This window comes from Tupaia chinensis, unplaced genomic scaffold (genome assembly GCF_000334495.1).
Source record: "Tupaia chinensis unplaced genomic scaffold, TupChi_1.0 Scaffold000382_1, whole genome shotgun sequence".
Taxonomy (NCBI): Eukaryota; Metazoa; Chordata; class Mammalia; order Scandentia; family Tupaiidae; genus Tupaia; species Tupaia belangeri.
In genome coordinates, this window is record NW_006159884.1 from 926,341 (window position 1) to 938,094 (window position 11,754).

Here is an 11,754-nt window from a genome sequence, read left to right on the forward strand (position 1 = left end):
TTTTTTTTTTTTTTTTTTTTTTTTACTTTTTTTGCAGAGGTTTTCGCTATAGGGCGCGTGCGCTGGCCAGACAGACAGACAGACAGAGATATAGAGACAGAAAGCAAGAAATCACCCCCTGGGGCGATGGTCATGCCACAATCCCTTCTCCATTCTCCTCTCGGGATCTTGGGCACGCACACACATGCGCCCGGTGTGAGTTTTAAGCCACCGGGTCAGGGAGGCGAACCGCGGTCGACTACATGGGAGTCCAGCGACATAGCCATTACGCTAACTGCTGGTTCCCTTCTGGTTTTCATATGATAATCTTGTCAACTAATTAACAGTTCTTGTTTAACCCCATCAGAAAAGTGGAGGCACAGAACTATTTAGAACTTACATTTCGAAATCCTATCTTGTAAAATATACGGAAACCTGATAATCAGAACATAAGTAGAAGATTGCTTAAGATGACACACAGACGCAGTGGTTTAAAGATCTGATTTCTTGTATATCTCAACTTTTTAGAAACATTTTTCTTCTTTCTTCATGATAAAACACGTATGCACACATGTGAGAAGAGGAAAAGAGAGAGAGAAAGAGAGGAGGCCCTCTGCGGGGTCTGGTCGCATTGTGATCTCCTTCCTCCAGGCCTCCAGTTCGTGGGATCCCACACGTGACTGGTGTGTTTCAGGCTGACCAGGCTGGAGATTGGAGCCAAGGTGGCCATGTGGGATTCAGCTTCTCTTGAGCGGCACATTACCACTACCCCTGAGTCTGCTCACATATCTCACCTTGTATTATTACTTTTATTCATATCCGGTTTTTCTCCCCTCTGTCTTTCGTATTTCCTCCTAGGTTAGGTGGCAGCCTGGTCATGATGATTAGGGACATGGCAAATGGTTCTAATCATAACTCACTTGATTGTTACTATTTCTCAGGTATAAACATTGATTAAAAAATTAGTGCTGTCCCATTGTTAATAATATCCTATACATGGTCTCACCCTTTTTAAAGCTGCATGTATGTGACTAAAAATAGTAACATTTGAAAAGACTACATGTATTAAGCACAACAGTGAAAATAATGAGGGCATATACTCTGAGAAACTATAAATCAATATCACTTTGTGTGCATTCACTAATAGTTCTCGGGGGACCAGCAGATGGCATAATGGTTGTGTCGCTGGACTCCCACATAGTCGACTGCGGTTAGAGTGATTCCCAGACCTGGCAGCTTAAAACTCACACCGGGCATGTGTACGTGTGTGCCCAAGATCCCAAGAGGAGAATGGAGGAGAGGGATTGCGGTGTGACCAGCCACCCAGGGGTGATTTCTCACTTTCTGTCTCTCTGTCTTTCTCTGCCTCTCTGGCGTGTACATGTGCCCTATAGCAAAAATCTCTTTCTAAAAAGAAAAAAAAAAAAAAACAGTTCTCAGTTTATGTAAGTAGTCCCTTCTACTCAATATCTAAAAGGTATAAGGTTAAATATCTTGTAAATGTACATTTTTCACTGTGAAATCTGGAGATAAAAAAAATGTTCTTTATCATTATAAATAGCCATTTTGAGTGAATCCACTGGTTCTTAAAGGTTTCCAGAAGGAAACCATTTCTAATTAAATGAGACTATATCTAAATTTTCTCAAATAATACAGAATTTAAAAACTCATCTTTTACATAAGTTTAAAATTGTAAAATGAAAAAACATAAATTTCTAAAGTTTTATCTATTTTATTAATTATGGGTAACTAATGTGTGAAAAAACGTAAGCTATTTTTTGATATCTAAGTTACCTTGTAAGCTAAGTATTTTGAAATGTAAATTATGGTAAAAATCAGCATTTAGAATTAAATATATACAGGGTCTCTAAAATTAATATTAAAGTACCTACTTACTGAAATTTATTTGGAGCATTTACTCTCAAAGGCACTGTGACATTAGTTTATGCCACACATACACTTGATAACAACATCAGGTCCTCTTTTCCTTCCTTGATCTCTATCAGGTATCACCCACTGGGATACCAAATTATTTTTTACAAAAGCAACTTACGAAATGCCTTCTTGGTTTTAGAACTAAATTTCCTAAAAGAAAAGCACTATTCATATTATTTTTAAAAAACTGCCAATTAAGCTTTTTCTTTTCTCATAAAATCAAACAGCTAGATGACTACCACCAGATACTGCAGAGGTTCTACATATATTAACCAAGAAATGCTAAAAACAAAGTATACAAGACATAAGAATTGAAAATTATTTACTGATAACATGTATGTTGACGTGCTTGATTGAGCCAATATACAGTGTATTTTGGATGGAAAATTCATTTGTATGTTGTAATGATGTATAATGAATTAATGTAAAAAATAAATAAATTTAAAGAGAAAAAAAGGAAAAAAAGAAATGCTAAAAATAATCTATGTTCAAGGCATAATAAAAAACATAAAATAATATTTATGATATCAGATGTAAGTACTCATTTTATTAAATTTCACATATCATTATATATTATATACTACAATTAAATATTATAATTACACATATTTTAATATATTATACATTATAAAATATATATGCATAATGTCTACTAGGAAAACTTGTTAGAAACTCAGCATCCAGAGTTTTTACTGGAGGCTTGTCAGATAGGCACCTCTTATTAACAAAACACATCAAAATTCCAGTCTCCAGAAAGAAAGGAGATTCATTCAGCATGAATCAGTGACTGCACAAATTAGACATATTGACTTAGTCTTATCAATTAGGGTAGTTAGTTATTGACCTAGTTATCAGTTAGGACCCTCCTGAAATCCAAGTTACAGTTTGTCCAAAGACTACTTTTTTGTTATTGTTTTTAGACTTTTGACAGAGGGCATGTGCTCTTGCTGGAGAAAGACAGATAGAGAGAAAGTGATAAATAACTGTTAGGACAGATGGCCACATAGCAGTCCCATCTCTTCTACTCTCTTCTCTCAGGGTTTTGGTCATGCACACACATGCTCCCGGCGTGTTTTTCAAGTTGTCAAGTCCAGGACTTGAACCAAGGAGTTGGCCATGTGGGATACAGTGTCTTAAGCATCACTTCACCTGCTGGCCCCAGACAAAAAGCTCTTAAAATATCCTTGACACTTCTCTTCCTCTCTCAATCTACGTTCAGTCCATTGGTATATTTTGCTGACTCTATCTGTAAAGAAGAGCCAGAACCTAACTATTTCTTGTCACCTTCCTTTGTCATCACAGCCAAGTTGAAGTCACCACTGACTTTTGCCTGGATTATCTCAATAAACTTTTAGCTGTTATTCCTTCTTCCACTCTTGCTCTTCTTTATTCACCACATACAGGGATCTCTCTGAAACTTAAATCTAATTATATCATTACACACATGTGTGTGTGTGTGTATGTATTATCTACATCTATATCCATATATAGGTTAAATATTTCTTATCCAAAAATGCCTGGAACCAGAAATGTTTCATAGTTCATCATTTTAATAATTTTGGAATATTTGCATATGCATAATAAGATCTTGGGTATGAAACACAAGTCTAACACAAAATTTTTTTTTGATATACACTTTATACACATAGTCTGAAGGTAATTTTTATAATATTTTTCTATTGCAACATTTTAACTCTGATCATTATATGAGGTCAAGTATGGAATTTTCTATTTGTGTCAGCACACAAAAAGTTTTAGAGATTTTGGACAATTTAAGACTTTGGATTTTCGGATTAGGAATGCTCAACATGTGTGTATGTGTGTGTGTGTGTGTGTGTGTGTGTGTGTGCGCGCGCGTGTGTGTGTGTGTGTGTGTGTGTGGAGAGAGAGAGAGAAAGAGAAAGAGAGAGAGAGAGAAAACACTACCTTGGTTGATTAAATTCCATTCTGCAAGGACCATAGCTCAGAAATACAGTGAAAGTATCTATTTCTAAACACAAATTCAAGAATTTCTGGATTTCTTTTTTTTTTCTTTTCTTTCTTTCTTTCTTTTCTTTTTTTTTTTAGAGAGATTTTTGCTATAGGGCAAGTATCCTCACTGGAGAGACAAAAACCAAAAAATCATCCCCCACCCCACCCCCACCACCAGGGAAGATGGCCTTGCCACAAATCCCTTCTCCTCTTTTCTCTTTTTGGGGTCTTGGGTATGCATGCACACACTCCCAGCATGAGTTTTTAGCTACCAGACTGCATGTGGCCAGAACTTGGGCTTGAACTGCGTTCAACTACATAGGAGGCCAGTGATGTAACCATTACGCTATCTGCAGGCCTCGAATTTCTGGATTTCGATAATGACTCTGGCACTTTCTAGATGTGTGGATTTGGCAAATTGTTTTAAACCTCCCTCTCTGATTCTGCATTGTTATAATGGGTGCAATTAATACCTCCTACTTGATAGCATTGTGAAGATTAAATGAAATAATTCATATGAAGGTTAATTTTATGTGACAACTTGACTGGATACAGGGATACTCAGATAGCTGGTAAAATAGTATTTCTAGGTGTGTCTGTGAGACTGTTTCCGGAATCAGTATTTTAATTACTAGACTAAATAGAAAAGATCTGAAGGTGTGGGGTCTAATCCTGTTGAGGGCTCAAATAAACCATACAGGTAAAGGAAAGCAAAATTTTCTCTTTCCTGGAGCTGAAACATCTTCCTCCATCCTTTAACAACAGAACTCCAGGATCATGGATCTTTAGACACAATTAAATGATATCATTGCCTTTCTTGGGTCTCCAGTTTGCAGATGGTAGATGGTAGAACTTCTCAGCTTTCATAATTGTAGGAGCCAACTCCAATAATAAAGCCCCTAATATATCCTTATATATTCTATTGGCTCTGTTTTTCTAGAGGCCTTTGACTTATATGACTCGTATAAAGATTCTAGAGTGGTTCTTCATACTTGGCTGGCTTTAGTAAATAATGGCCACGTATCATAATCCCCATTCATATTGCAGATAATCCTAATAGAATGCCCATATCCTAAATAAAGTTTGCAGTAAAAATCTTCTGCAATCTTTTTTAGTAGAATTTATAGTGGACCACTTGCTTATTTACTTGCAAAAATACAATCTGCCAACTTACTTCATTATGAGTGGGCTCGTGAAGGACAAAATATCAGCAAACACTTTGAACAAAGCAACTTGAATCAGGACAGACTTAAAGGTGTTCCACAATGCACAGAGTAGCGATGGCTTCCTGATAGATGTCTCTTTGTGAAAAGATTCCTACACAATTAAAGAAAACAGAAACAGTAAGAAAATTGAACAGAATGAATATATGTAACAATAAAATATATACAAATCACTGTAAAATTAGCAATGCACTACAAAGACAATATGCTAACAGGAAAGGTTATAAGAAAGATACAAGTTAAACATGAAAATAAGTCCAGTACAATGAGTATGCTATGTTTCCAGACTAATTCATGTTATTCATCACACATGGCATAAGAGGTCAATAGCAAAAGCTGTATTTTATACTTTTGTGAGTACTGAAACTATTTTCTTAGTGTAAGTACAGTTTTTAATCTTTAAATTGTATTTTCTTTTTGCATATGTATGTGTCTAAGTCTGATGACAGATAAGGAGTGCCTGTCACTGTCCCCATAACTTTGGCTTTGACCACACAACATATTCGCTCCTGAACATTAAAGGAAAGGATCTGGAATAATTTGAAGACAGAAACGGGCTGCCAGTACAACCGATTGTGCTTATAAAATGGCTTCTTATTTCACATATTTTAGGGATTTTCTATATCAACAACAATAATATTTCATGTTTGTATAAAGCTTTTGTAGGTAGTAATTAACTTCAGGATCTAAAAAGTTTTAATAATTAATTACCTTTATTTTTTGCCTCTCTTGATTCCTGAAAACTTCTTTCCTCCACTGTTTTTCAAAGATGGGGCACACATTGTAGGAGGAATCACTTTCATTAAGTTCAAAAAGGTCCTCTCTTTCCAAAGGCTTCTTATAGCCTAAAATAATTATTCTAAAAAGCAAAGAGTAAGATAAATGATTTGGCAAAAGTGGTAAGTTTAAAATAAATTTACATGCATTCATGACATTTGTTGATTTATAAATTACTAAGCAGGATACAATGACTAGATTTTATGTTTAAAAAGTCATACATTTTAACTTGGAATTCAGTAAAGGGCTGCAATCATTTGTAGTTTTTAGAATGGCTTGTTTAGACATGGAGTTACTCAGAGAAACACCAACTTTGTTTACCTATTTTTAAATTAGTCATGTACCATTCATCTACTGCAACTTGGTTACTGAAATTTAAATATTGAGCTTTCATAGTGAGGTGCTCATCCAATCACTCTAGATGCACATTCATTTTAAGGCTTTTATGAGAGAAAAAAATAGATCCAACTTCAGCATTCACAACTTTTTCTCGTTCCACTGAAATGTTACATACCCTTTGCCAGTTGACTTCATAGATCATTCAGTCAGATGTGGAATGCCTGTCCTTACTCGTGAACTTTGGCCTAGACCATCTGACTTACAATGACCAACAGACTATGAGTCAACATGTGAGTGACATTTCTGAGCAGACACCTTAAGAAGCCTAGAAAGTTTCTGCTGACCCTGTAGTGTATCCATTCTCTTCCATTCAGAAAGCTTGGCTCAGGAGACAATGTGAATTAACTATGTGGGGACAATGGGTCTAAACTGAGAAGCAAACCAACATGCATGGTCTAGTTATAGCACAGAAGTAGATGAGAAAGACATGAATTGTACTTGCCCAAGTCACCCTTCTGCCCTACCATCTTCCTACTAATCTGATAGTATCCAGTCAAAAATCACTTGAACTCAGAGTAAGTAAGCCCTTATCCCAGCCACAGAATTAAGAATGATAATTCATCTAAACCGGTTCTGGTAATCTTATTACCCTTTGCTTGAGATTAATAACATAACTCAGTTATGGCCAAAGATACCTAAACAAAAATTCAAAGGGGCTGAGGGTAGACTTTGTCTTGAAAAGGAAATCACAAAAGTTCAAGAGAAGAAATGTTTTGGCTCCCTTCCCCTTCCCCTCCCTCCTCCTACATGCACTGAAGACACAACGCTTTGAGATGCAGGAGTCATCTTTGCCACTATGGGTGGAAAACTAAATATTAGGATGGCAAATGGAAAAGATGGAACAAACCTGGACCTCTTGTAACATCTGTGAGGTATTTTATCAGCCTATTCCTATCTTTCTTCCCAATAACATAAGGGCTTACTTGTTTATGCCATTATTCTTTGACCATTCTGTTACTTGAAGCTAAATACACTCTTAAGTAACACAACTCAGATATACTCTATCAGTCTGGGGACATAATTTCTTCACCAATAAATTAAACTCAGATTTAAATACAGGCTTTCTGACTCTATGGCCTCTGTTTTTTTCTATTATAAAGTTTATCAGCCCAAGAAACTATAACAAGGCATTATGTCCTTCCAGATTGGGACTGTTTTCACTTTCATTGTTACTGAATAATCTCAATTGATTGACCCTAGATGGATGTAAACCCTGTGGTAACTGAAGTCTCTACTAGATGCAATTTTACGTTGATTGTAATATATAATATCCTACCACAATTCAAATTTAACAAAAGGACTTAAATGTGATAAGAAAGGACTCTTGGTAATCATGTTTCTGTTGGCTCAGTATGTTGGACATTTTCCTACAATGTACTTTTAAAAACATATTAAGTAATAAACTATTTTCACATCCTATTAAGTCATTTTATTCCATTCCATAAAATAAATCTTCATTTTCAAAATAAGATTGCATTGATTTTCACAAAAGCACTTTTAATAACATCTAATGCCTCAGCATTTTGAGTTAAAACTGTGCAAATCTCAGCAATTTTGGTTCAGGGAGAAGTGACCCCTGGTTTTCATGCTTAGTCTTCAAATAATACAACACCTAAATGACACTAAAGCTGAACTGATTATGATTCTCAGGGCCTGGGTGTTAACCTACTTCGATTCCCCTTTACCAAGAATGTGCTCCCTCCCCATCTTTTCCTCTTTCCTGACAGGTTTAACTACATTCATCACCTATCCTGTCTTACCTCCTCACATAAGAGTTATGGAGGGGCCAGCAGGTAGCATAGTGGTTACATCGCTGGACTCCCACATAGTCGACTGAGGTTCAAGTTCTCGACCCGGTGGCCTAAAAATTACACCAGACGCATGTGGTGTGTGTGCCCAAGATCTCAGGATGGGAATGGAAGAGAAGGGATCATGGTTTGGCCATCCCCCTTGCAGGGGAAATTTATCTCTCACTGTCTCTGTCTCTCTTTCTCTAGTGCACAAATACACCCTATGGCAAAAACCTCTTAGGGAAAAAAAATGCTATGGAAAAGGGAAACTGGTACTTTTGAAATCAAATATTGAGGTAGCTTTTTTGGAAGCAACAGGACCAAGAGTTGACCCACCCAGTGAGTGTGAAGTAGCATGAACCAGATCCCACAAATTTACAAGTTTCATTCAAAAAGCAGTAAGGTTTATATATGCATCTCATATTTTTTTAGAATGATATTTTCTTTGAAAGGACATTCACTTCAATTAATTTGATCCTCACAACTCCCTACAGTCATATTAATTTCTCATTTTTATAGGCAGTTAAATACCAAGAATGCACACACTGGTCAGTTTTTAATGATATTAACCAGTGCTAACTTGAAATAAGAGATATAGTGCCATTAAATATAACGCTTTTACTCTGTTTTAATTTTGCTATCTTAAAGAGAATTTGGGGGATATTTAGCATTAATAATCGTGCATAATTATATCATCTAACTGAGGTACAGGGAGTAGCAAAAGGGTGACATTCACGTCGAAAGATGAGATAGAATGTAACTTCTAGATAAGTAATGGTTAATATTTGAAAGTATGAACATACAGTAGCATTATCAATTTTATTACTATTAATGACATTTTCAAAACATTTTTAGAAAAAAATTAGTTGTGTTATAAGTAAAGAAATGAAATTGATCTTTCTAAAAATCATAGGATAGGACAGTTAAGATACAAATTATATTAATGTGTGAGAAAAGGTAAGACATATTGACCAGAGTATTCCTGATTAAAATAATGACTCAACTGTGACCTATGAAAACTTTAACTAGATTTTTTTCATGTTTATCAAGGGGATTATTCTGTGACCATGATTATTATACACTGATGACAGATTATATTTGCTAATAAAGGCTTGGCAATTATTTGATCATCAAAATGATCTAGATAGCTACTGCCTTAGGAATTAAGACTCACAAGCATGTAATTTCCTAATTATTGTATCATCTGAGCACATTTAAATTGAATTATTCATACAATTATGGGCACTTGCATTTGGCCTAGGAAATAATTTCTCACTCTATTCTGTAATTCCAAAAACAGATCTGAGAATACAATTAACCATTGTCAAACGGGCATGCTCTTAAACAATGGTTACGTTTCAACTGCAATGGTTTAATCACCAGTTAAGAAATCAAATTAGATTCATGCAATGACAATTCTAGATAACAGCATGCTATGAAAATATTTCCCATCTAAATAGTTCTGACAAGTTAAATTTAAACAAAGAATAAGTGTGATATTCAACAGTTATAGCTTGTTGATTTGTTTAATCATTTTAAGCCATGGATTTCAAGATATTAACTTGTCATATTTTCAAATTTACTATCTTATCTTACTATTATTGAATGGAATTTTAGCTTTTTACTTTAGAACTCCTAAAAAGATATTTGCAATATATAATATGTATGCATAGAATTCTAAGTATGATCATCAAAATTTTAAAATGATAGCTACCCCAAATTAATTTTATTTTTATTGTTTAAATTTGGTGAGACCTATGACTTTAAAAAGACATTGACATTTTTTGAGGGTGGCAGGTGGCATGGTAGTTAAGGATATGGAACTCCCACATGACTGAACCCAGTTCGAGTCCTGGACCTGGAAGCTTACTTTCCGACTTTTCCTCTCTCTCTCTCTTTCTCTCTGTCACTTTGTCCCTCTCTAGTCAAATTAAAAATAAATAAATAAAGTTAAATAAAATAATTAAAAATAAAAGACATTAACATTTTGGGGACCAGCAGTTGGCGCAATGGCTATGTTGCTGGATTCCCATGGAGTTGACATCGGTTTGAGTCCTGGTCCCGGTGGCTTAAACTCATGCCTGACACGTGTGAGGAGAATGGAGGAGAAGGCATTGCAGCATGGCCATCCCCACCAGGGGGTGATTTCTCGCTTTCTGTCTCTGTTTCAGGCGAGCGCATACACCCTATAGCAAAAACCTCTTTAAAAAAAAGACATTAACATTTTTAAAAACGAAAGCAAACATCACTATTTTAACTCATAAATGAAACAAAAACTCATGATTGGAAAACATTTTTAAACACATGCAAATTTGAAAAATTAAAATCATGAACTGTAAATAGCCTACATTTACACAATTTTTGTCTAACTTTTCTTCTTTTTTAGTGTATAGCTTTTCTTGGCTACTTCTCTTACATCTGAACACTTTTACTTACATAGCTTCTATTGAAGGTCCTCCTTCCTCTCGCCATTTACTGAGAATTCCCAGTGTTCCATTTGATCATCTACTCAGTGGACTTTGTTTCTGGAAGATCTCATTCATACTCAGGCTTCAACTATGGAGTTGTCATCAATGACTTCCAAATCAATACTCAGAGGTCAATTGTTTACCCTAAACTTGCACATCTGAACACCAGTTCATATAATCCTTTTCAATCTCAAATTGAAACTTCCGCAGTCAGAACGCACAATATTCACCACTCCCTAACTTCACTGTCTCCTGAGCTAGAAAATGACATTTATCCTTTACTTTTCCCAGTTTCTCCAGTTCCTAATCTAATCTACTCTCTTAAACAGCTCTCATAAATAGTTCTTCCTCTTCACCATTTATCATTATCGTAGTTCAGACAGTGACCACAAGTCATCCAGGATATTCAAAGAGCCTCCCAATGACTCTTCCCATTCCCATTTCTATTTCCTCTATACCATATTTACACAATTGCAAAGGCGATTTTCTGAAACGCAAATATGACCATTTCACTCCTCTATTTACAATTTCTCAATGAACTTTCAGTGCCTTTGGGGTGTCCTAAAGAAACCTTCATGATCTCTCCTTCCAGCCTAATGTCCTCTCACTCCGACATCCTGCAGTGTGAGGGGTCAGTTCTCACGTCTGTGGTTTGCTCATCCCAGAAAGTCACCTGATTCACTCCCACGTATCTTTAATGTTAGGTTACAGCATTGGTACCCTTAAAATATTTCCTAGCTGTGCAAACTTGGTTAAATGACACTTCTGAAAATTTGTGTTTCTCAATTATGACTATGTCGTCTTTTGGCTTTTTTGTTAATTGCTAGTCAACTTTATTTATTTATTTATGGTTTCGCCAGAGGGTGGGGGTATTTCTGCCTGCACACGTGTGCGCATACACAAGAGAGAAACACATACTCCCCATGGGAGATGATCACACCGCAATCCTTTCCCTTCCATTTCTCCTCCTTTTGGGATTTTGGACATGCACAAACTTAAGCTTCTAAGTTTACAAAGAAAAAGTCAACCCTTTAATTCCTATCTTAAAGTCAGAACTTACATTGGTCTCTTCAAAAACTTCTGAGCCCTCATTGTACATTACTGATAAGTAATTCTGTGAGGAAAAAGCAGAATATACATCTCACAAAAATGATTAGTTGTGTGTATGTGCAGATATGCATATGTTTTAATATTAGCATATATTGGGCTGTA

General features: G+C 35.7%; 1 protein-coding gene across 1 annotated transcript in view; it reads right to left on the bottom strand.

The window, feature by feature from the left end:
* The window catches only part of LOC102470862 (multidrug resistance-associated protein 1), a 105,127-nt gene that overhangs the window by 84,686 nt on the left and 8,687 nt on the right, over window positions 1-11,754 (bottom strand). Inside the window, exons 3-4 of the mRNA XM_006153595.3 lie at window positions 5,820-5,967; window positions 5,060-5,202 (exon numbers count right to left, since the gene is read on the bottom strand). Of these exons, the coding sequence (XP_006153657.1) occupies window positions 5,060-5,202; window positions 5,820-5,967 (291 nt within the window). The remainder of the gene's footprint in view (window positions 1-5,059; window positions 5,203-5,819; window positions 5,968-11,754) is intronic.